The following is a 23,879-nucleotide window of genomic DNA, read 5'->3' on the forward strand; positions in this document are numbered from 1 at the left end:
TCATAATAATTATTTAAGATGAGTTTTTTTCACACAAAAAACAGCTGTAGTACAACACAGGGTGGCCATTTGACGTATGGTATAAGTTATGTCAGCCTTCACAATCTTTCAGTGGATATATTGAATATTTTTGGAATATGTTTTTCCTGGATTGCTTTTTGCAGACGGTCCCTGGGTTTAGGTCTCACATCTGATCGCACATTGAGACCAACGTTATTTAACGATCTCGGAGACCGGCTTTTTTTGGTAAAATGAAGGTTGTAGCTTGTTGTCGACATCACTACGATCACAGAGAGGTGTTTTTTGTGCTTTAACTCCGTTTCGTCAGAGAGCTATTGAGCCGGGAAGTCCTAATCTGTGAATATCTTTCTAACTTTACTGAACTGAGGCTGTGGTGTCGTCTGCACATGTTTTAATTCCATTTTGATTAATGTGTATGATAAAATACGAATGTATTTAATTGAAAAATGTATTTGTAATCAAATAAAAATGTTGTGCGAAGTGCAATACTTCCCTTTTTTTGTACAAAGTGCAACACTCAAAATGTAAGTGGAGTTCAAGTACCGTAAGTGCGATTGAATGGATACACTCACTTATAGAACCTCCGATTATTACTTCCGTGCATTACAATTTCTCTGCAGAAATATAATTAAGTAATAATACGTAGTAGTATAGTAATAATCTAATAAAAGTGAGCATGTGTACTTATGTTTTTGTACATTCTTGAGAACATTTCAGATGTAATATTGTCACATAGCCCGCCGAGAGGATCCCACGTTGTAACTAGGAACTTTCTTACGCTAATAGCGGGACCTGGCAAACATAACGAAACATGTGACGCATCTTGCGTAAGCGCTTTAGAGAATACAGCATACCATCGTCATAAATATAAGAAGTGGATCAATGCCCATGCGCGCTCTGCAGAGGACGTTGTTATATATTCACATTGACATAATCATTCACAAATATCTAGCGGTGGATTTATTCCAGGTGAGTTCAGATGCGTCACAGACGACGTGATCATGTGTGTACGTTTATCAATAACTGGCGGTCGAATGGCCCGCTGCATGTACATGTTGTCCATTGGCTGGGAAACATGTTGGACACCTCAGATAGCAGACAGGACGTCATGGATTACTGAGACTATTTTGAGTTGAGCTATTTTTGGATGTGCGTAAGCATCGCTCTGCAGAAACAACCACAGACGTCTTTGTTGATCGATGATGTGCCGCGGCTCGTTTTTAGAGGAGAGTGAATGAAAATCTCTGTCCACTGTGCTTGTTGATAATCACGGTTTGTCTTTACAGGTGAAGATGTCCTCCTGTGTCCTGCTCACTGTCCTCTTTGCCCTTCCTCTGGCTCTGGGTAAGTTCATGAGATGCACTTTTAATTAGACGCCCTCTGGGTTTCATGCCCTGCAAAATAACTGCTTAAATAATTGGTATCGGATCCTTTCCTACTACTTTATATATCATCTTTATTAGTCACTCCTAACAAGAAAACAATGTGCCAGGTCGTAAGAAATACTTTGACTGGTATATATCCTTTTTATGTGGTAAACCATCAACTGCGTGGTTTTCTCTATTTTAATAAGACGTAGTGTTCGTGTGCAAATGTTAATGAAGTCATCAGAGAGTTACAGATGTATCACTTTCTAAGAAGCTGCCAGCTGTCATATGCAATTATTAATGCAAATGCTTGCATTCAAGTCATCAATAAAGGATTCTTAACATAATATGTCGAATCCACAGTTTTAAACGTTAATTTGAGGGAAATGGATTAATGATCCAGCTCTTATTCAGGAAGTCAAAGGTCAAACAGCTCCATTTGACAGTCTGTATTTTCCACAAATATATTAAATGGTATTCTATTTGTCATCTTATTTATTGTTGATCAACTCTATTGATTAATACCTGCATGGCTTCTTTTGTTTATGTTGTTTGTTTTGGGAAAATACTGTGCAGATTTAAAGAACTACAACGTGTCACACTGAAGGAGGATAATCACCACAGCCAGGAAAACCCCACACAAATTCTTACTCATGACTTAGCACTGATTAATACAGCATTATAAGTAATACTCATGATGATACCTTATTTGTAAAGCACTTACCTTAACAACTTTACAAATTGCTTTACATGTAAGAGGAAAAAGATAACAATCAAGGAAAACAACAAAATCATTGGGATTGAAAAAGTTAAAACGGGAAGAATATAAAATAGCAATGATGGAAAAGTAAAACTAGGTAAAATATGCATAAAAGCTCTCTTTTAAATTAATATTTATTCTAATCAGAGTATAGTGTCTTTAATGAACCAAGGACAGCCTGATCATATCTGTCATTGGTGACTTTAACAAGAACTTTACCTCTAAAACCTGGCTGGAAATAATTCCATTATTCATTAAACATCAGTTAAGTCATTTATTACCGCATAATTTGTAAACCCATGACAAATCTATCTGTAATCTCTAATATAAAGTGGAACCATAACTTCCTCAGTAATACAGTATACCATTTGTATGTGAGGAGCATTGTGTTAGAGAGCATGAATGATAATCACATTAATTCTGCTCTACCCACAGGATGGGGGGTACTAGGTGAGTCAAATGCATCACACATCCTTCACCGACAAAACATATGCTCTGAATTTAATTTCAGTTTATTTTATACAGCCCAATATCACAAATTACAAATTTGCCTCCGAGGGCTTTACAATCTCTACACATACGACATCGCTTTTCCAGGACCTCACATCGATGAAGAGGTTGCTGACTTTCTCTTCCACTACAGGTGAAAGAGAAGAAGCCCAGATGGTGTGTGCTGGGAGGGAATTCCGCTTGCCTGTGTACTCGACATCCAGAACGGTGACTTTCACACCAAGCCCTGAGGGGCCGCGGCGCGTCCTGCTGGACAAAACCATTGTGAGTGGAGGTGTGTTGATGCTAGTTTGATGTTTGTCTGTACTAGTTCCCAAAACCTATGTATTGTACAACTGCAGGTAAAGGACCGGCGGTTTGAGTGGACCAGAGATAAGATGCTCGTCCTGAGAGAAGTGACTCACAGTGATCAGGGACTCTATGCCATCAAACTGTTCTCTGGATTTACCTACGAGGCTGTTCGGTTGACTGTTTCAGGTACAAGAGTCCCCTCCTTTTCTGGAATCCAGCCCTGTGTTTTTATCACAACACATCACCAATAAAATCATTACGATAAGTTTAGAGGGGCAACGTCTCTTTAGTTGAACTGCTGATAGACTCAAAGACATCTGCAATGTGATAAATGGCATCAAAGAGATTCTGCTTTGTAGTAAGCGGTCTCGGTATGTTAACAATGTTCTAATCTGCTTTAATCTTTAACAATCATTCTGTATTTTAAGCACATTGTGTGTTTTTCATGCAAAATATCAATCTGAAATGTAATCAGTAACTACAAGGGTGAATGCAGTTGAGTAGAAAGTAACTTGTGACATGTAATGTAATGTCATTTCTGTAATGTAGAAAGTGGAAGTATTGCAGCAAACAAAAACTCAAGTATAGTACCTCACAATGGTACTTCAGAACAAAACATGATGAAATGTAATTAGATACTTTCAATACTGCTGATAATCCTTTGCCTCTCTCTCGTCCCCCATTCCATCGTGCTGCTTCAGAATGCATCAAGTCCTACTACAAAAACTACGGGGATAAATTTGAGCACCACATCCCTGAAAATGGCTCCCTACTGGAGTTTTCTCCCCGCGGTGCTCCACCGGAGGCCATGCCCGTTGTTCTGTGGAACCGGACGGACCCTGTGACCAGCAATGCAGGCCGGGGCCGGCTGCTGCGGGGAGGGAAGTTCTGGGTGGCGGAGAGAGTGACGCAAGCGGACCAAGGCAACTACACCGTGAGGGACGGCGAGGGGAAGGTCCTGTCCCGCAACACTCTCACTGTTCGCGGTGAGCAAAGACGGAAGATGACAGGATGACTTTTAGGAAGATGACTAATGAATTTCTTTAACTTTAGGGTCCTGTCATCTATAACATTTATATTTTATCTTTCCCTTTCCACCTGACACCTTCTCATACCGTCACATTTCCTTCCTTCTGCACCCCTGTCTTTGTGTTCATGATCCTGTGTGCAGGGCACTCCTTCAATGTCACCCGCTTTACCAAGGAGTCTCTAAACCTGCCCCTCTTTCTTCCTGTCCCTCATGCCCATCTCATTTTTACCCCCACCCGATTCCCTGATGAATCCTCCCTGGGCCCTTTTGACCCCAAACCCCCACGTGGCCCAGTGCAGCTGATCCGCGGGGGCCATATAACGGACCATGACATGCGCTACAGGGGCCTCATCTCGCTGGGCCGAAGCGGCAGAGCGGAGGTCATCATAGTGAGGCTGACTTCAAGGCATGACGGGGTGTATGAAATCAGAGATGTGGTTGGCAACCTGGTATCCTCCACCTGGTTGCAGGTGATCGGTGAGTGAATGCATGTCTTTGAATGTGTTTTATTTTGATTCTGAATTTCTTGTTTTCTCATTCTAATATATGCCTCTGTGTCTCTGCTCTCTCTAGAAAAAGGAAGCAGATGGCGATCACTTCTCAAGTCCATCACTGTCCCTGCTGGTATGTTTGTGTCACTGATTGGTTTCATTCTGTTCATGAAGCGGTACCCAAACTGCAGCCTGTCGCAGATCATCACCAGCCTCAGAACCAACCGCACGCCAGCAGCCAACCCTCCGAGGGTTAACATCCAGGTGAGGAAATCCGGAGAACCTGGTTAGTGGCCCTGCTGTTTGAGAAAAGCTCAGCAGGTAGGAGAATGAATATAAGGGCAATACTTTTGGCCTCATGTTCTCAAAATAAATCCTCTCTCTTTTTATAATTTAGTAGGTTTAGTAATATTATGAAAGATTGCCCTCTCACACATCATTTTTTTAAACGTGTTCCCAGTATTTCAGACATTGCCGTTCTTCTTCAATACAGTTTCACATTTGAACATGTCAGTTCCTCTTTGTGATTTGCAGCAGTCTCCATATTTTTCTGATATGAAATACATTTTAAAATATCAAAGCCACCAAATACATTACCCCTAGGGCCCCCCCGAAATAAATATACCAGTGTTTGCATGTAGGTTAGGGGAGAATAAGTAGTGTGGGTTATTAGATCATTTAAACCATGTGGGGAGTTCATATGATACCGATTAAATAACCATATGGCGTTAATAGCCATTACAGGACTCCACTGCTTTATAAATCAAGGCTTGTGGAGCTTTACTGCATACGTGAATTAATCCATCTCTTTAAGCATCCACACTTCCATATTATAGACTGTATAGTCTATGATGTATAGTCAAATGCTTTGGTTTATTGAAGCAGACATACACCAACAAAAATACAGACAGGTGACATATTAAAGAATAAACCTGAATAAATTAATGTAGATGGAAATTGACAGTGCTTTCTTTTAGCATCATCAAAACTATAGAGGTAATATCTATTGAAGGAAAAAATTTCACTCGTCCATTAGAGACCCACATACAAGGAGCATTAAAGCTGTGGTGGCCCATCTCCTAACTAAGTCACTTAATGTCCCTGTTTTCTTAATGTATTACCCATGTGTAGATCATATAATGTGATATAATTGAAAGGTTGAGGTATCACACCAAACACAGCTATAGCTAAGTTAGGTAATATCAAGTCAGCTGTGAGCTATTCTCTGGTGTCATCAAATCAAGAAGCTGTGCTGACTTTTACATGTTTGTGTGTGGTTGTCTCTGCAGGATTACAGCCAGTCCAGCTCTCAACCCTCAGGCTACTACTGTCACTCTCAACTGCCTGCAACACCAAGAAAATGCACCCCAAGAGCCAGTCCTACTCGTCCTGTAAGTATAGACTCAGACTGAATTCAATTAGTTAACGGGTTTTGTGCCTTTGCTTAAAATTCTTCAATAGCATTGTGTGCGTGTACATGTACCATATATGCTGCGCTTTTATTTCTAGGGTTACAGTCCAGTTGTGGTAGAAACTCAGAGAGCAGAGAATCAGGAAGCACACGTATTGGCAGCAAGCTCACCGTGTCCGAGTTCAACCACTGAGGTAATACCACACTCCAGCTGCGAGTATTTATATATCAAAAACTAAAATATTTTGTAAACATGTGTCTTAATTCCTTCCTAGCGGGACACATTTCAACAAAATGAGGAAGAGAGAAGGATTTCCTTTTCGGTGCCTGGGGCTTCAGACTGCCTGCACTCCTCAGAAGACTGTGTTCAATTTCAGATAAAAAAAGATGGAGATCAAGGCAGGAGGAGCATGTCACAAGGTTACTTTTCCACACTGCCACTAGACAGGGACACTTCTGAATCCTGCAGTGTTTACACTTCAGAGAAACTGAACTTCTTATAAAACAGAGAATTGGAGCTGAAGGCAGAAGAAAGAAGACGTAACATAAGGCATGGAGGAACTGCAGTTTTGGATTAGGAAGAGAAATACCCCACCCGTGCCTTTTGTATCTTAGCCTAGTTTTAATGGTTTGGTATGATATATGCATGTCATATTTTCATGTGACTTTTTTATGAAGCACGAGTTGAGCATTATCCTTCCTGTCTCATAGTCAGTGGCGGCTCGTCCATAGGGGGCGCTAGTGCGCCGCCCCTCTTAAAATTTGGAGATGAAAAAAAAGAAGAAAAAAAAAAAAATCCTGTCAAAAAACATTATATGCCAAATCATTTCAATAGTAAATATACCGTGTTGACGCGCTAAATGTGTGTGGGAGACCGTAAGCCCCTGTCAACAACCACTTAAGTTAATGTGAAAAAATATAATATATCGCCATTATCACGGAGAGAAGCCCCTCCCCTTTTTCGAGGCGCTGCTCTAACGTGTGTGTGCGGCATCGATACAACATTTCAGTCGTTTTGGCAATGACCGGCTTCACATTGGCGGATGAAACCGGGAATCTTGGTGCGCACAAATGTGCGCACGCGATTGGATTATTCGGCAGATCAGAGACCCGTATGTTCCCTCAGCCCATAGAGCAGTGTTGCCAGGTCCGCGGTTTTCCTGCGGAATCGGGCCACTTTTGAAGTGTTGCGCGGGTTGAATTTTTTGTCCTTGGTTCGGGTAGACCTATTTTGCATGCAAATTACATGAATATCTTTAAATAAAAATCCATATTTTAAATGAAATAATTTATTCATACCCAAATCCTACCAAACTGACTCAAGATCAGCACGTACACATTTTATTTATGATAATATACTGTATAATTACACAAGGCCATTTTAGGACCTAGGTGAAATAACTTGAGGGAAAACTGCTTTTAATGCTGGCAAACTAAACATATGTTGTTACTTTGTAGATATTACAATACATTTGGCAATGATAGCAATGCTGTTGGACTTTAAAAGCAGTGTATATGGTTTGGCACGGGCATATTTTGAGTTCTGATATTGGGCTGGTTTTGGGCTGGTTTTGATTGGCCATTGGGCTGGTTTTGTCACACAGACCTGGCAACCCTGCTCACAATGGTTTTATATTGCTGAGGGTGAGTTGAGTGAAAACGATGTTGCACTATTTTGGCTATATTCTTTTATAAAATTAACCGTTTATGTTACATACAGTAATGGTCGCAAATACGATCACGGCGTCCAGCTGTCGTGTCATTTAGACCGTCAACATATACGTTTGGTGGCGGTCTCATTGAGCCACTTTGGCACCGTTTGTTTAGCTACATCCGGTCGCCCGACGTATATTTTCCTTGTGTAAATTGTGTTTTGCGTGTCTAGGAAGTGGAAGTGCAGAGACAGATCAGAAGGCAAATGTGTGTGTTCTGTTGTCTTCTGCAGGTATGTGTTTCCTTTTGTTCAAAGTTAGAATTTTCTCTGTTTCTGCTGAAATGACTCTAGCTCATGTAGTTATTTATTTTGTCCATTAGGGTCTCTGTTTTCCCTTGTATGTTACATGTCATGTTTTTTGATGAGATTTGTTATTATTTTGTTTTAATGTGGTCCTGTCTTCCAGGGACAATGGTTTTATTTTGCTGAGGAAGTGGAAGTGCAGAGACAGATCAGAAGGCAAATGTGTGTGTTCTGTTGTCTTCTGCAGAATAAATAAGTGCTGGGAAAATCCACCATCTGAGCCGACTTCTTCCATGCCCGTTCCACATCTGTAACATCTGCTCTGAACCTCTTTCATGTGAGGGTGAAACTCTTTTATTTTGCAAACCTCTAAAACCCAACCCAATGTTTCTTAAAGAATTCTGCTCTGAATCTCTCATGCCCAAAGTTACAGTGTGTTGATAGTTGTTATTGGACAGTGTTGAGCACGCTGTGTTCTTGAAATAAAGCTTTGGTTTTTACAATATTCTACTCAAAACCTCTTTTCTTCTCATTGTTGAGTGCTATTTAAACCGCGTCGCCCAACTGCGCCCCCCCAAAAAAAAAATTCACCAGCCGCCACTGCTCATAGTATACATTTCTTGACACTGATTATGGTGCTCCTGAAATCTCCTGCTGTTACCTACCTCCAGACCCTCAGGACCAGTATGATCTGCACTGTATTTGTACAATTGTGTTTGTGATGTGATGTCGGGGGGCTAATTAGAAATAAGAGTTGTGATACAAAAGTTTGCAAAAGGTAATTTTAAAGTATTGTACAGTAATAGAGAGTTTGTTTATGTGTCATTCTCCATCCACCATGGTAACCATTTCTAAATGCAACAACCATCAATTATCATGTTCAATGTCTGCTCTGCAGTTCAGTGATGTTTGCAGTCATATAGTGTATTTACCCTTAAGGTATACTTGTAGTAATAGCTTTGTGAATGATTCCACCAAATATTGCAATAGCCTATTAATCTATAAACATTGTGTACAGGATAATATCTCATCACCAAATCTTTCTATTTACAAAAGAAATGCGACTGCCGCTTGTGATATTTTTGGACGATCAAAACATCATCTGTTAAACAATAAATATATCTTTAACACACATTTTATACCACATTTTTATATGATTTGTACTACATCTAAATATGTTTTGGCTAAAAGGAAACATAAGATTATTATTATTATTTCTGATTAACCTGTAATTTGTTTAAATGTATTGTCAGGAATTGAAAATGTCAGGAAGTCAAGTCAACACATGGCCATCAGCTCACACAGCCCAAGGTTGCATGTTAAAATTGCAAAAACGACGATGTTGCTCTCATTTTTAAAGAAACAACGTCAACACAGCACGTCATACTCACAATTTAAACATACAATTGTCTAATGTGTTGTCAGTTAATCTTCTGTTCATCCACTCCCCTGTTCAGCACCTGCTGTTGGTGCATTCGTGAGAGCAGTGGTGTCTTTCCGCCAGTAGGGGACACTGGAGCAGCTGTGAAGCTTCGCAGGGACCGCTGGAAGAAAGCGTAGAAGAAGAAGTCCGTTTGTAGCGGCAATGAAAGAACAGCGTGCCATTTCCAATTTAAGCAAAACATAAGGAACGATTACTTTCGCGATAATAACTATCGAGGCACATTACTAGCATCAACCGATTCGTAGAAGAGACGATAAGGACTCTGTTGGAAAGATGTCGCTGGTTTGTTCAAGTAAGTGAAGTTGGATTCATTGATATGACGGAAGAAGTACAGGCTAGCTAGGAACCGCGCTAATGCTACTTGCTAATTTAGCTAACGGCCATGCAGTGTCGTCTTCTACTCGTGAGACTCAATCCGTCTTGTCTGCGGTTGTGTTCTCGTCGGTGTCGCGTGATCTTTAACCCTGTAACTTCCTTTCACGCAGTCTCCAACGAGGTGCCGGAGCACCCGTGCGTGTCCCCGGTGTCCAGCCAGGTGTTCGAGCGGAGGCTGATCGAAAAGTACATCGCTGAGAATGGGACCGACCCGATGAACGGACAGCCGCTGTCTGAGGAGCAGCTCGTAGATATCAAAGGTAAAGCTCCTGGGAGCCGCTGGAGAGCTACACTGCGTTGCCGGTGTTTTAGTTATTGCGCCACTTAACTCAAACTAACGCAGGTTAATTCCTCAGGATAATGGAGTGCGATTCAACTGCATTGCGAAATACAACAAAATGAAAGAATGAACTAGCTCTAAAGCAGTTTCAACCAAGCTACAGTAATTAGAGCAAGGTCGACGATAAAGTGGCAACTGAGAGAGTTTAAAAAAAGTGATCAGTGTTAAACTGGTATTATAGTATTTGTGGCCAATATTGTGAAATCGATGTACAATGCAGCAACTAATGATGATTTTCTATTAATTTCTTTTCTCGATACAAGTTTTAGTTTATGAAAAGTCAGAAAATGAAGTGTTGAATCAATGTTATATAGTTCTTGTTTCATCCAACTAGCACTTCAAACCCACCAAAAACACCCTACACCCTGTTTACTGTAATACAATAATAATGCTTTTCTTACAACTAAAGAGCTGGACATCTGCAATATTTAATATTATTGCATGAAAAAAAGTTGGTTTGTTTGACACATGGTTTCAAATACATGATTGTACAAATATTAGATGTTGTCCTTGCTTCAGTATGAGTCCCCCATTTTTTATTACTGTATAACTTATTTCATCCTGCAGTAAATGTTATAAAACGTCACATTACAATAAATAACCAACTTGATTGGTTATTTGAAATGAAACCACTTGTATTAAACATGAGCGACTTCTCTTTGTTTTAGTGTCCCATCCTATTAGACCAAAGGCTCCATCAGCAACAAGCATTCCTGCCATTCTCAAGTCACTCCAAGATGAATGGGTAAGTATTGTTAACCTTGAGTTGGTGGAACAAGAGACATCTACAACAAAATACCGTCTTACTGTAAATTGTACCCATGATGTCTGTTTTGAATCAACAGGTGACTTTTTTTCCAATGCCATTTTTTACCCACATTCTTAATGGTAATTAACATGTGAATCAGAATGTACCAATATTTTCAATGACAGTTTCTTTACTAGACCACAGTGCTACTTTAGGAATTATTAACCAACTTGACTATTGTCAAAGAGCTTCTACTATAGTACAGAGGCTCTTAATGAACATGATACCAACATTTGTTGGTTTCGATCGCAATTAATTAGAATGTAGCAAAAAATGTGCTTTTGCTTTCTTGTGATGGTAGAAAACAAAATAATTTAAAAGTAGACCGTAACAAGGGTTTTTGTTTTTAAGTAAGAGAAAACAACCTTTGGTTTTCTCTTAATAACAAATTAATATCTACAACAAAGCTTGTTTCCTCGATATGACATTCAAATATTGTTATCTTAAGATCACAAGTTTAAAACTGGTCAGTTTTGGGTTTCAGTCGCTCGGATCTCTTTTCCTTATTTTTCTAAATATCCATTTTAGGCAATGAGAAGAGTTTCTTCATCACGTTTCCCTTTTCTGTTTTAGGACGCTGTTATGCTTCACAGCTTCAACCTGCGGCAACAGCTGCAGACTACTCGCCAAGAACTGTCCCACGCGCTTTACCAACATGATGCTGCCTGCAGAGTCATCGCTCGACTCACCAAAGAGGTCACTGCTGCCAGAGAAGGTGGGTTGACAATCTTTGTGTCCTTTATTGTAGCACATAACTCTCCTTGTAAAGAACGGCTTTTAAACAATCAACAATTCTACAGGAATCTGCCCCACAAAAAAACACACGATCATGGATTATATCGTGGAAGCATTTTTTTTCCTAATGGGGTCTGTTATTTTCTTACAGCTCTTGCCACACTCAAACCCCAGGCTGGATTGGTTGCCCCTCAGGCACTCCCCACCTCCCAGCCAGCTGCAGTTGTGAGTGATGGAAATTAGTTGCATTCCATAAGATTCTAAACATACATTTTAATTAAAATCCTTTGCCATCCTTCCTCCTGACAATCTCTGTTGCTGCCCTCTGTATCTCAGGGTTCTGGCGGAGAGCCCATGGAGATTAGTGAACAGGTGGGAATGACCTCGGAGATCATCCAAAAGGTAAATTGTTTGTCCTTCTGTTAATCTCCTTAAATCATTATTTGGCTATAAGCTTTCCATTTTCTTCAGCAGGTCTAAGATGTGTTTCTAAATGTTTCTGTTTGCAGCTTCAAGACAAAGCTACTATCCTCACCACAGAAAGAAAGAAGGTATTGTATTCCTCTTTTATTTAGCTTCTTTGTTCCCATTCCTCCTTTTTTATATCTAAATGTTGTGGTAATATGTACTCGCACTCATTTTTTACTGCTTTTAATGTATTTCTCCAGAGAGGAAAAACTGTCCCAGAGGAGCTCGTTAGATCTGAGGATCTTGGCAAATACCGCCAAGTGGCCTCTCATGCTGTAAGTTTGGATTTATTATTGTTTTTAATTTAAATGAAATGTTTTATTTACTTCATGCACATAGCGTCAACGACAAATCTCTTTGTTGCCCTCAGGGTCTTCATAGTGCCAGTGTCCCTGGTATTCTGGCTCTGGATCTGTGTCCCTCAGACACCAACAAAGTTCTCACCGGTACATTGATTTCATCCAATGTTCAGCTCCATATTTCATCTTCCATGTTTTTTGTTGATAAACTACAAGTAATTTGAAGACTTTAACTTGATATCGATCCACTCGTGTTCTTTAGGTGGAGCTGATAAGAACGTGGTGGTGTTTGACAAGAGTGAAGAACAGATTGTCGCAACACTTAAGGGTCACACCAAGAAGGTCACCTCTGTCATTTACCATCCATCTCAGGTAATGCTTTGTTTAAAACGTCAACCAGTCAAAGCTTTCTCCAACAAACAAATTATGTAACTGCACAAACAACAGTCTTTGAATTAGTGTTCTTATTGATTGGTGTTGTTTTCCCATCCCCTCCCCCTGTAGTCTGTGGTTTTCTCTGCATCTCCAGACAGCACCATCCGCGTGTGGTCTGTCGCCGGGGGAAACTGTGTCCAGGTGGTGCGTGCCCACGAGGCAGGTGTCACCGGGCTCTCCCTACATGCTACTGGAGACTACCTGCTCAGCTCCTCTGAGGATCAGGTGTGTGTACTGACAGACCTCAAGTTAAATGTAACGCTGAAATACAAGTAACATCTTCATTGGTTAACCATACTAACGTTTTTCCTCACTGTTCTGTAGTCCTGGGCCTTTTCTGATATCGAGACTGGTCGAGTCCTCACCAAAGTTACTGATGAAAGTGCTAGCTGTGGTGAGTGCCTCAATGTAAACGTATGTTGTGTTTGTAAATAGGACTCCTCTTGTTCCAGGTGGTAATGTTTCTGTCTTCCCCCTACAGCTCTCACCTGTGCTCAGTTTCACCCTGATGGTCTCATTTTTGGCACTGGGACAGCTGATTCCCAAATCAAGATCTGGGATCTGAAAGAGCGCACTAACGTGGCCAACTTCCCAGGCCACTCTGGCCCTGTCACCTCCATTGCTTTCTCTGAGAATGGATATTATCTGGCTACAGGTTAGAACTACATTTTTACACTGTGTTGCTGCTGATCAGTTAACACATGTTCTACATTGGGTTAAACGGTTGCAGAAACGTTTAGGAATACCAAAAATGTCCCCCCCTCTTAACTTCTGTACAATATGTTAAAGTACAGTTAAATGTTTTGCATCAAAGGATCTGGAACTATATATTGAATTGTTTACTTTCAGTACGCCAACATAATTGTTTGGTATTGTGCTTCAGGTGCCCAGGATAGCTCCCTGAAACTGTGGGATCTGAGGAAACTGAAGAACTTCAAGACCATCACTCTGGACAACAACTATGAGGTGAGAAATAAATAAAACTATAAGATTGGAAGTATGAGCTTCGCAAGCACATTAACTTGTTCATATACAACCTGTGTGTGGATTTAACTGAGAATGTAATAAATAATCATGTATTATTTACACTGAGTTGAATATGGTCTTTGTTTCCATTCCTCTTTTGTCTAGATTACCTTTGATCTTTGTCTCATTCCAGTTGTGTGTTTTTCTTCTGTTTCAGGTAAAGTCCCTCGTGTTTGACCAGAGCGGAACCTACCTGGCTGTTGGAGGGTCTGACATCCGTGTCTACATCTGCAAACAGTGGTCCGAGGTCCTCAACTTCACAAGTGAGTGGGAAAGATAATTTTAAATGTTCATCCAGTGTGCATGTCATACGGTGTTTGTGCTGAGGAAGGAGCAGACTTTGACCTTGCATTTGCTGTTCTCATTGTAGACCATTCAGGATTGGTGACTGGAGTGGCCTTTGGAGAGAACGCTCAGTTCCTGACCTCGGCAGGAATGGATAGAAGTCTCAAATTTTACAGTTTGTAGAAAATGCTAAATTCAGGATGATGAGAGGAGAATAAAATGGTCCCTTTGTCTGAGCAGTCACTATTCTGGACACCGACCCATAATTGTTAGACAAAGAAGAGAGAAAATCACTGCTAACTTTGCTTCCTTAGTGTGTTAGTCCTCGTGTCTAGGAATGGGACCACATGAAATTGTCTGCTAGATGAAAACACCGCAGCATGGTTAGGATAACATGTTTGTTGGCATTGTAAATCTGACATGTGAAATGAGATGCAAAGCCAGTAAAATGTTCCTGTCTGATTGGCCAGAAATTATGATTTTACTGTAGTATTTTTCTTTTGTGTGTGTGCTAAAGTTTCTTTGAATGCAACTCCCAAAGTGTTGGAGTACACTATTGACAAAATTGGTGTGACAACAACCTGGTGCCCTGATTATGTAGACATTCTTCATTACAGTATCTTTAGGGTAAAATGTAAAAAAAAATACATCTAGTGAAACAACTAAGTGGCAAATGAACATTTGAGTTTCATGTTCCTCTGAAAAATGTACTTGTTTAACCTCCAGTTTCATTTGTTCCATTTAAACTTTTGTCGTTTTCCAATTGTATATTTCTCATTACTTGCTATTTTACCTGTTGGAACTCTGCCCTTTTACAATAAAATAAAATATCTTTTGTATTGCCATTCATCTATGAATTGGATCGAGACAACGGGCACTGTTGAGTGCATATATTCACATTTCTACATTTGAACAGTTCACACATTAAAGCTGCTCAGTAAGTGAAAATTAGTCCATAGCTGCATTATGATATTCATTTCTGGTCCAATGTTTTATGACGTCAAACTACTTTACCTGGGTGATTTAGCTTCACTGCAAACTGATGACAATGTGCGCTTACCCCAATGGTTTATTTGACGTGCTAAGATTTTGAGAAGTTCCCAGTGGCTCAGTAAGCCACTAACAAGCAACCTTAACATGCAGGTGACCTTTTAGGGAAGTAGAATACCTCACGTGCAGTTGGTTAAAGTGTTCAAATGAAATGAATTTGTTTATATATTTTGACATGTTACAAAGTATGAATTAAAACCGAAAATATTTAAGCTACTTTTGTGAAAAACGGTTCCAATACGCACACATAAATGACCTTGAACACTTTAAATAAGATATAACACATAATCTAGTGTATTCTGGCACCAACGATGTATTTGTTTTATTCATGTAACCTAACGGATGTTCTCTGTCTTGCGAGGAATGACTGACTGAACCGGAAACGACGACATTTAGAGCCACGGCGTGTGTTTAATTAGTTATGTCCTGATGGTGTTGCTTTTCAACTGTTTATCAACCTACACTAATGATATCGTTTACCTCGGCGTGGCAGAATAATATACATAATGTATTATATAATGTTACATTTCGCGAACGTTAGACGTTCATCTTTCCTAACTCCTGTCGTCTCGACCGGACCCCTCGTGGCCAAATGAGAGACGAACGCCAGCGGTCACGTGAGGCCGCAGTAACGTGACTTCCACAAACGGGAAGTGGGAGAAAAAAACAATAACTTGTGATAAACACGTCGGGTTTCGCTGCCAGTCACCGGTCTGTCCGTCGGTTCGGGGCCGGGCCGCCTGAAACACAGCAGACTCGAGTCCAACAGGACCAGGAGGCCGGCAGGTGAGTGACAGCCGGCGGGTAGCGGGGCTCTTCTGACGCGGGGTTCTTCTCCGGGAACCGACCGCAGCTGTTATCGACACTCAAATCAAAGCCGTGTCTATTTTATTGGACGTCTTTTTCGTCCCGGAGTTTCCCCAGTCAATCACGAGGTTTCGTTTCACGTTTTAAATTTCATCTGTTGTTTAATTGCCGTTCTTTTTAGACTTGTTTAATTAACATGACATGCAACTAACATTTGACTTATTGTCCTATTTATGATGAGTGTTAAGACAAATGTAGACCGAGACTTCTTATTTGTTTTAGAAAACTTCAAACTGTGTTGAGAAGGAACTAATCTGTGTGTGACGTTGCTTGAATTGAAGTGTATGTAGTCGACTGTCTTCATCAACGTGATCGTAAGTTTCTAGTCCGAGCTAAAACTAATCCATTCGGACCTGCCCGTCAAAAATTAGACTAGAATTCATGCAACTTAATGTTCATTTTGGGGACTGCAGTTGTTTGTGCTGCTGTGGCATTGTGTCCACCCCATTTATACCAACACGATCAGTCTAAATCAACACCATACAGTTCAAACAGCAGCCTCCAAAGGGACCACAACGTTAAATCCACACCTCTTTGAATCGGCAGAATATCATAAATGTAGGGTTTATTGCAGCTTTTTTTGTATTGGAGTGCATTCCTTTTTATTTTATTTAGCTATGCCTGTTTTATATACCGGCAATCAAATGTATATTTGTATGTGTCGCTATTTTTTTGTTTATTAAAGAGGGAATTAACTTGCAACTGAAAAAATAGAGAAAACATGCCGTCATGCAAGAATGGAAATTCCGTCTGCTCATCAGTCAGGGGACTTGATGTTCCCTGCCTCTCAGTTTACACTCATTAACTTGGTCACACAGGCTTTTATATATTAACTTGGTCACACAGGCTTTTATTTTTCAACTAAACATTAGTGCCCTGTGAGAATGACTGCCTCTCGCTTCTAGACTTTTCTTAAAAATACCCCTCATTTCAAAAGTGGCTACATTTGACAATTGTTCTTTAAAAAAAAGTACAAATTAATTTAGACTTTCCCCCCCCCCCCTCTATGCAGTTATGGGCTCCATGTTTCGCAGTGAGGAGGTGTGCCTGGTGCAGCTCTTCCTTCAGTCGGGCTCGGCATACAACTGTGTCGGTGAGCTGGGAGAACTGGGCCTGGTTGAATTCAGAGATGTGAGTTCATGGAACTCTTGGTTCATTGTCTTGTGGTTAAATGATCAAAGTCCAGTACAGATGGAGGCCCATTGGCCACCGAAGCGACTGCTTGGGACAGAACGCTTTCGCATGTGCAGCTACTTTGTTTTTCACGTGCTTGACTTGCAAGCAACATATTGTTTTCTTGTGATTCATATTACAAGCATCTGATGACCATTACTCTTGAGATGCAGCGAATGGCTGTCATCAGATGAACATGAATAACCCGGTTGCGCTGCCCTCTGTTCTGATGCTTTAGTTGAATCCGAATGTGAACGCCTTTCAGAGGAAGTTTGTCGGCGAGGTCAGGCGATGTGAGGAACTTGAGAAAACGTTTAGTAAGTTTTGACTCATTGTTCCTCAACTATATTTCCGTGCATGTTTTTAATTTTTTTTTGAACGTGTTAGTTTTGTTCTTTCTTCATCACCTTATTTATCTGCCCTTCGACCTTCTTTATCTCCGCTTCAGCCTTCTTGGAGCAGGAGATCAATCGCTCCCTGTCTCCCCGCATGCAATGTCCCCTCCCTCCTCCATGCCCGACACCTTTGGCCCCTCAGCCTCGCGAACTCATCACCGTGGAGGAGGAGTGCGAGAGGCTGACCAGAGAGCTGAAAGAGGTGAGCACTTAAAACAAGGCTGAGATGATGAATACATTTTGAAAAGCCTCCGTTGTCTCATGAGCATCATTCCTAAAGAGGTTGAACTCCATTGGCCTGACGGATTTATTTTGTGTCTTACTAGGTGTCCAGGAACAGAGACAGCCTCCGGACTCAGCTGACCCAGCTCTGTCAGTTCCAAGGAGTGCTGACCAGGACTCACTCCCTCACAGCCTCACAGGTGGGAAAAACTAAATTTCTGCAGCAATTCTTGCATCATGTATTGTCATTAAAAAATAAATATATACTCATTTGTGCTGGTGTGAACAAAGTGTGTGCAAACCAACACTACAAATGACCTTTCTTTGGCTTCGTCTCACAGGCACCACCACCTGTACTGGAAAGCCAAGGGCTGTTTGACAACCGCCAAGATATCCACCTCAGGTATCTCTCATTTTATGAAACGTTTGTTATGCGCTTCAGGTTTGTATCTACATTGAATGTGTCTGCATCTCCTCTCTCTCAGTTTCGTGGCAGGTGTGGTCCATCCTTGGAAGGTTCCTTCGTTTGAACGGTTATTATGGCGGGCATGTCGAGGTTATATCATAGTGGATTTCAGAGAAATGGAGGATCGACTCGAGCATCCTGACACGGTGGGAACTGGGAGACCGAGAGAGGGGATCCTGGTTGAGAGTTGGATCTGAAAGTTATTTCTGTTCCACGGGGTAGTCTCTGATGATGAGTTTTCTTGTGGGTGTTTTACCACAGCTGTTTGCTTTGTCTTCGTTCACAGGGGGAAATGGTACAATGGACAGTGTTTCTCATCTCCTTTTGGGGGGATCAGATTGGACAGAAAGTCAAGAAGATTTGCGATTGGTGAGTAAACCTGTGAATCAGTTTGATTTATTTAATTGTACATTTCCAGACTACAATGCCTGTTGAACCTGCAGAATGTCTTGTGATGTTCCCCCCTCCCAGCTTCCGCACACAGACGTTTGCATACCCTGAGACCACTGCTGAGAGAGAGGAGATTCTCCAGGGACTTCAAGGCAGAATTGAAGATATTAAAACAGTAAGTTCAGTTTGTTGAAAACTGCTCGAATCACCAGCATTTCACCTCTTTTTAAAAACATTTCTCTATCTGTACCACTTGAAAAAAACAAAGCACAACGATAGCATTAATGGCAAGTCAGTTATTCTAACACCCTCTCACTTCCCTTTTATTTCAGGTGTTGTTTCAGACCGAGTCCTTCCTGCAGCAGCTGCTGAATCGAGCGGTGGCTGTGCTCCCCCAGTGGAAGGTGCGTGTGCAGAAGTGTAAGGCGGTCCAGATGGTGCTGAATCTCTGCAGCCCCTCCGTCACAGACAAATGCCTGATCGCTGAGGCCTGGTGTCCCGTTAGCAAGCTGCCTGAACTGCAGAGCGCTCTGAGAGAGGGAGGGGTGAGTTGTCGATGCGGAGACTTGAAATGAGTAAGCACCTCACTCTCTTCACCTTTTTCCAACTGGCTTCTCCTTTTTTTAGAGGAAGAGTGGAAGTAGTGTTGACTCTTTCTACAACCGCCTGCCCTACTCCAGCACTCCACCTACCCTCTTCCCCATCAACTCTTTCACAGCTGGTTTCCAGAACATTGTTGATGCCTACGGAGTGGCCTGCTACCGGGAAGTCAATCCAGGTACGTCTGCACACCTCTTCATCAATGCTCTGAAGCTTAAGAGTTTGAGATTGAAAAGGTTCATTTCCATTTACATGCATTATAAGTCCAGCGTTTCCCCTCCATGCCTCTGCAGCGGTGTACACCATCATTACATTCCCCTTCCTGTTTGCTGTGATGTTTGGGGATGTGGGTCATGGGTTACTGATGACACTGGCTGCCCTCTGGATGGTCCTCGAGGAGAATGACCCCAAATTGAAGAAAAACGACAATGAGGTAATTCGGAGGATATTCACTGGCATTGCGTGGCCTTTTCAACCTTGCATATACAACCTTACAGAATGACATCTAATCGTTTCCTGCGTGTTTCAGATCTGGAGGATGATGTTTGGAGGAAGGTATCTGATTTTGCTCATGGGACTGTTCTCCATCTACACGGGGGCCATTTACAACGAGTGCTTCAGCCGAGGCCTCAGCACCTTCAACTCGGCGTGGCACGTCGGCCCGATGTTCGAGACCAACAAATGGAAGTGAGGACATTTAAAAACCATTTTTTTTTTTTCACTCCCCACACGCGTTGCTTCTTGTCCATCTCACGTAACCGTGTCATTTCTTATCAGTGCATCAGTCCTCGCAGGGAACAAGTACTTGTTCATGGATCCGGTTGTGCCTGGTGTTTTCACCACCCCATATCCATTCGGCATTGACCCGGTATGGCCATCACACTCTTCTTCTTCTTCATCTTCGTCTTCGTCTTCTCATTCTCTCTTACTTGCATCGTTGTCAGATCTGGGGGCTGTCCAACAACAAACTGACTTTCCTTAACTCGTACAAGATGAAGATGTCAGTCATTATCGGTGTCATTCACATGACATTTGGAGTCTGCTTGTCATTTTTCAACTATTGGTATGTAATGTTTAACTTTTTTTGGCGTGCATGTGTGTTGTGAATCCTCCTCCACTTTTCGATTCTTTTCATATTTGTGCTGGATTGCCTTCACACATACTTGTTTCCTCTTCATTGTTTTGTGTTTCCCCCCAGGCACTTTGGCAAGATAAGCAGTGTGTTCTTTGTGCTGATCCCTGAACTGTTCTTCATGGTGTCTCTGTTCGGCTACCTGGTGTTCATGGTGGTCTTCAAGTGGATCGCCTACACCCCTGAACTGTCCGAACACGCTCCCAGTATACTCATCCACTTCATCGACATGTTCCTCTTCACAGACAACCCTGACAACCCACCGCTCTTTGGAGGACAGGTGTGTGTTTTGTTCGTTTCCCTAAAAGGAATATATCAATGTTTTTAAATTAATCCTCCAGCCTTTCTTAAGCAAGTATTTTATTTTGCTAGTAAAGTATAACCTTCAAGAAACCTGTTGGTTCACAGAAAACATTTAATCAGCATTATTTTAGATCAAGGTTATTTATTTTGGGGTTTTGGAGGTGAAATGTATCTATAATTGGTATAATAAAGCTAGCCATCAGCCGTTTTCATACATGAAGCCGTGTGTGCCTGCGTCCTCTGGGTTTGATTATCTGTCGATGGAACTTGAAGGCAATGCTTTTGGACAAATCCCTCTGAAGTCTGCCACAATGGCATGTCCTCTTCAGACAATCATTGCTCCAACTGCAGTAATAGGCAACGATTATGTAACTGCTGCTCAGTTTCTAAATGAATGAATGTTAGTTTGACAAAGAGACAATGGTGTGTGCAGATTGTGGTGCAGAAGGTTCTGCTAGTGCTGGCGCTGTGTTCTGTCCCTGTCCTCCTGTTTGGGAAGCCCTTGTGCGAATTCATCACATTCAAGAGAAGACGACGCCAAGTTGTGAGTCTGTTCAATGGAACTTTATTAACTTTAACTAGAGTTGAATGTATTTCCTGACGCATTTCTGGTTCTCTGCAACATCAGGAGGAAGACAGACGTCTGCTGGTGGCCGAGGAAGGCTCCCTCAACACTGTTCAGGAGGAGGTGGAGGGAGGAGCTTCTGAAGAAGAGGTAAGGACGAAGCCGGACTAACTTAATTGACTAAATGGAGTCAATGATGTGCTATTGTGATTCTGTAAGTGTTTAATCTGCTCTGTCTGCAGGTGTTTGATGTTGCAGACAAGTTCATGCATCAGGCCATCCACACCATAGAGTACTGCTTGGGCTGCATCTCCAATACTGCCTCTTACCTCCGGCTCTGGGCTCTCAGTCTGGCACATGCACGTTAGTGGCACTCATACTGATGCACACACACTCAATATACATACTCACATGATGCACACACACACAGACAGACTTCCTCTTTCAAACCAAACACACTCAAGCTATTCTTTTTTCAGCCAGTTATTCAGACACTCATGATTGTCTGACATTGATTTATTTGTGTCTCCACAGAGCTGTCGGAGGTGTTGTGGGTGATGGTGATGCGTCATGCCCTGAAATGGGAGGGCTATGTGGGATCTGTAGTCCTCTTTGTAGTCTTTGCTTTCTTTGCTATATTGACTGTGTGCATCCTGCTAGTTATGGAGGGACTCTCTGCTTTCCTGCACGCACTCCGTCTGCACTGGTAAGGATATGATGGAGGAAAAGACAATGGAAAAATATTTTAAATACTAATAAGGAGGCTGAATATCTGCAGAGTAAAATCTGTTATAGCTTTTTGCTTTGGTCCATGTTCAAGTGGGTTGGTTATTCAGTTATGTTCTGAAAACAACTTTTTAAGACACTAAAAAGTACAGAACTTTTACAGAACTTTCACATAACTTTTACAAACATTACATTGCAAACAAAGACCAAGTCTTCATCTTCACGCTCCCCTAAATCACAAATCAGTCTAAACCTTTGTTTCTATCGCTTAAGGCAATGTACTTAAACCTTACTGAGCACACAGAAATCTGCTTTGCATAAGGTTCTGTACTAACGTCGGTATTTGTCACTATGTTTGTACCAAATATGCCGATGGTAAAGGGGTCCTGGGATTCACTTATCTTTCACGAGATCCTTTAGAGATCCATCCACAGTATTCTCAGCCTCTTGTCTTTTCCTATTGGTGTACAAAGTGCACACTGTTGACTGCTATTCAATTCATAAAAAGTGTATTCTGCGAAGTACATCTCAATCTTCTTATTTTGTATGTATAAGTTGTGCATCTTACATGCAATGTTGACTTTTTGGCTTACGAGTTCTCAGTGAGGCTCCAAGATGAAGAGGTTTCATCCTTTAGGTAGGATCAATGTGCTCAGTACAATGTTCAGCTCCATGTTCATGTACCCTGGAGAATAAACTGGACAGGATTGTTAAGGGGACGCAGAGAGACGAGGCAGGTGGATACAAATGTATTCTGCATTATAGAGTGTAGTGTTGCATGTTGACTTTGCTTTTCTCTTGCAGGGTGGAGTTTCAGAACAAGTTCTACAGTGGATCAGGCTACAAGTTGAGCCCTTTCTCTTTCTCAGCTCTGATCAATGCATCAGCTGCTATTTGATCGGCCGAAACATTACTTAGGATTTTCCAAATGATTATGTTTATGTATGTATGTTATTGAATACTTGGCCAACAACTAATCACATCAGAATGACTTTGTCTTAACAGTGGCATTCTATTGCCTGTAGACTGTGAAATTAGTTAATTGACTTGCGCAATTATTATGACTGTAAAGACTGTTATTTTTTCAGTCCCTATGTAATTAATTACAATTGCATTATAGGAAATGAAAAAATATACTTTTGTATCCCCTTGCTAATTAGTTTTTTCATTTTGGTTGTTATGTAGTAGTTTTTAATCTGTCAGTAGCTCTAAAAAAATTGGGATTTACACTGTACTATTCTATCTATTATAGACATCAATTACAAAAAGGGAAAGGACACCAATTAATGATCCTGTTCCACAATTTAAGGGAAGGTATGGTTGTTGAATTGGTGTACAAGCCAGCCCTGTAGGATTCTTCAATTTGATAGCGGGGAATAGCATGAATGATTTTCATGAGCCAAAGACACTTTTTCCTCATTGTCATGTCTTCCAAGGACAAAGCACAACAGGTATTTATTGGTAGTAGAAGTTTTTTTTCAGGTGCCTTATTGGGACTGAGCTCTTGTTTATCCTGTAAGTCTTTTGGACAGATAATAACTTCCAATATCATGCCAATATTTTGAACAAAACTCTGCCTGGACATTTCTATTTTCTTCCTGTCGTTTTGCACTAACATTGATCAAATTTGAACTGAAATTAAATATGATTTTCTTGTTTAATCTTTTTGTGGAAGTCCTTCACTGAACAGGCTACCTTACCTGTTACCTCACATCATGTATTAGGTCATGTATGTCTTAAATACATATTTGAAGTTTCCAATGGTGGAATGAGTATTACAATTGTTATAAGTATGAGTAATATCACAACGTAGAACTAGGCCATTATAAGTAAGAAGTAGTAATTTTATTATCCACAAAATGCACTCTACATATTAATCACGGTGGTATATGTATAACAATGGATTATATTTTTGATTTATTAACATGTAACTGCCA

The 23,879-nt window shown here is 41.1% G+C and overlaps 3 protein-coding genes across 5 annotated transcripts; all 3 read left to right on the top strand.

Annotated features, from left to right (window-relative positions):
• Positions 1 to 888: 888 nt before the first annotated feature.
• On the top strand, positions 889 to 7,132 carry LOC130209398 (uncharacterized). 2 transcript variants are annotated; one of them, XM_056439018.1, is made up of 11 exons: positions 889 to 990; positions 1,308 to 1,365; positions 2,584 to 2,598; positions 2,792 to 2,922; positions 3,000 to 3,135; positions 3,651 to 3,935; positions 4,121 to 4,456; positions 4,553 to 4,734; positions 5,760 to 5,861; positions 5,980 to 6,075; positions 6,157 to 7,132. In XM_056439018.1, the coding sequence occupies exons 1-11, from the start codon at positions 904 to 906 to the stop codon at positions 6,382 to 6,384; spliced, it is 1,656 nt and encodes a 551-aa protein (XP_056294993.1). In that variant the 5' UTR covers positions 889 to 903; the 3' UTR covers positions 6,385 to 7,132. The 2 variants fall into 2 exon arrangements, with proteins under 2 accessions (XP_056294993.1, XP_056294994.1); XM_056439019.1 differs by lacking the exons at positions 5,980 to 6,075; positions 6,157 to 7,132 and having other exon boundaries at positions 4,553 to 4,603; positions 4,672 to 4,734; positions 5,760 to 5,848.
• Positions 7,133 to 8,025: 893 nt separating this feature from the next.
• On the top strand, positions 8,026 to 14,299 carry prpf19 (pre-mRNA processing factor 19). Of its 2 annotated transcripts, XM_056439020.1 has the most exons (17): positions 8,026 to 8,175; positions 9,296 to 9,574; positions 9,768 to 9,917; positions 10,666 to 10,742; positions 11,379 to 11,520; positions 11,692 to 11,765; positions 11,877 to 11,942; positions 12,050 to 12,091; positions 12,209 to 12,283; positions 12,379 to 12,454; positions 12,570 to 12,679; positions 12,812 to 12,967; positions 13,067 to 13,136; positions 13,224 to 13,397; positions 13,626 to 13,708; positions 13,926 to 14,031; positions 14,139 to 14,299. In XM_056439020.1, exons 2-17 carry the CDS (start codon positions 9,556 to 9,558, stop codon positions 14,234 to 14,236), a joined length of 1,518 nt encoding a protein of 505 aa, XP_056294995.1. In that variant the 5' UTR covers positions 8,026 to 8,175; positions 9,296 to 9,555; the 3' UTR covers positions 14,237 to 14,299. The 2 variants fall into 2 exon arrangements, with proteins under 2 accessions (XP_056294995.1, XP_056294996.1); XM_056439021.1 differs by lacking the exons at positions 8,026 to 8,175; positions 9,296 to 9,574; positions 9,768 to 9,917; positions 10,666 to 10,742 and adding an exon at positions 10,779 to 10,885.
• A 1,475-nt stretch (positions 14,300 to 15,774) lies between these two features.
• Positions 15,775 to 23,603, top strand: tcirg1b (T cell immune regulator 1, ATPase H+ transporting V0 subunit a3b). The gene is made up of 21 exons (XM_056439016.1): positions 15,775 to 15,889; positions 16,983 to 17,101; positions 17,382 to 17,460; positions 17,592 to 17,740; positions 17,865 to 17,960; positions 18,102 to 18,163; positions 18,246 to 18,372; positions 18,513 to 18,595; positions 18,698 to 18,791; positions 18,949 to 19,161; positions 19,244 to 19,394; positions 19,510 to 19,649; positions 19,746 to 19,903; positions 19,994 to 20,084; positions 20,161 to 20,279; positions 20,415 to 20,628; positions 21,085 to 21,195; positions 21,280 to 21,366; positions 21,459 to 21,579; positions 21,751 to 21,922; positions 22,747 to 23,603. Exons 2-21 carry the CDS (start codon positions 16,985 to 16,987, stop codon positions 22,838 to 22,840), a joined length of 2,478 nt encoding a protein of 825 aa, XP_056294991.1. The 5' UTR covers positions 15,775 to 15,889; positions 16,983 to 16,984; the 3' UTR covers positions 22,841 to 23,603.
• Positions 23,604 to 23,879: the final 276 nt, after the last annotated feature.

This window comes from Pseudoliparis swirei, chromosome 19 (assembly GCF_029220125.1).
Source record: "Pseudoliparis swirei isolate HS2019 ecotype Mariana Trench chromosome 19, NWPU_hadal_v1, whole genome shotgun sequence".
Taxonomy (NCBI): domain Eukaryota; kingdom Metazoa; phylum Chordata; class Actinopteri; order Perciformes; family Liparidae; genus Pseudoliparis; species Pseudoliparis swirei.

What these genes read in the sequence shown, in the direction of transcription:
- LOC130209398 (XM_056439018.1), top strand. Translation starts at nt 904, where the DNA reads ATGCCCATGCGCGCTCTGCAGAGGACGTTGTTATATATTCACATTGAC. An exon ending in TGTTCGGTTGACTGTTTCAG is followed by an intron (nt 3,136 to 3,650) that starts GTACAAGAGTCC and finishes GTGCTGCTTCAG; the next exon opens with AATGCATCAAGTCCTACTAC. An exon ending in GAGCCAGTCCTACTCGTCCT is followed by an intron (nt 5,862 to 5,979) that starts GTAAGTATAGAC and finishes TTTTATTTCTAG; the next exon opens with GGTTACAGTCCAGTTGTGGT.
- tcirg1b (XM_056439016.1), top strand. Translation starts at nt 16,985, where the DNA reads ATGGGCTCCATGTTTCGCAGTGAGGAGGTGTGCCTGGTGCAGCTCTTC. An exon ending in TGACCAGAGAGCTGAAAGAG is followed by an intron (nt 17,741 to 17,864) that starts GTGAGCACTTAA and finishes GTGTCTTACTAG; the next exon opens with GTGTCCAGGAACAGAGACAG. An exon ending in GAATTGAAGATATTAAAACA is followed by an intron (nt 18,792 to 18,948) that starts GTAAGTTCAGTT and finishes CTTTTATTTCAG; the next exon opens with GTGTTGTTTCAGACCGAGTC.
- prpf19 (XM_056439020.1), top strand. An exon ending in GGTCACTGCTGCCAGAGAAG is followed by an intron (nt 11,521 to 11,691) that starts GTGGGTTGACAA and finishes ATTTTCTTACAG; the next exon opens with CTCTTGCCACACTCAAACCC. An exon ending in CCTCCCAGCCAGCTGCAGTT is followed by an intron (nt 11,766 to 11,876) that starts GTGAGTGATGGA and finishes TCTGTATCTCAG; the next exon opens with GGTTCTGGCGGAGAGCCCAT.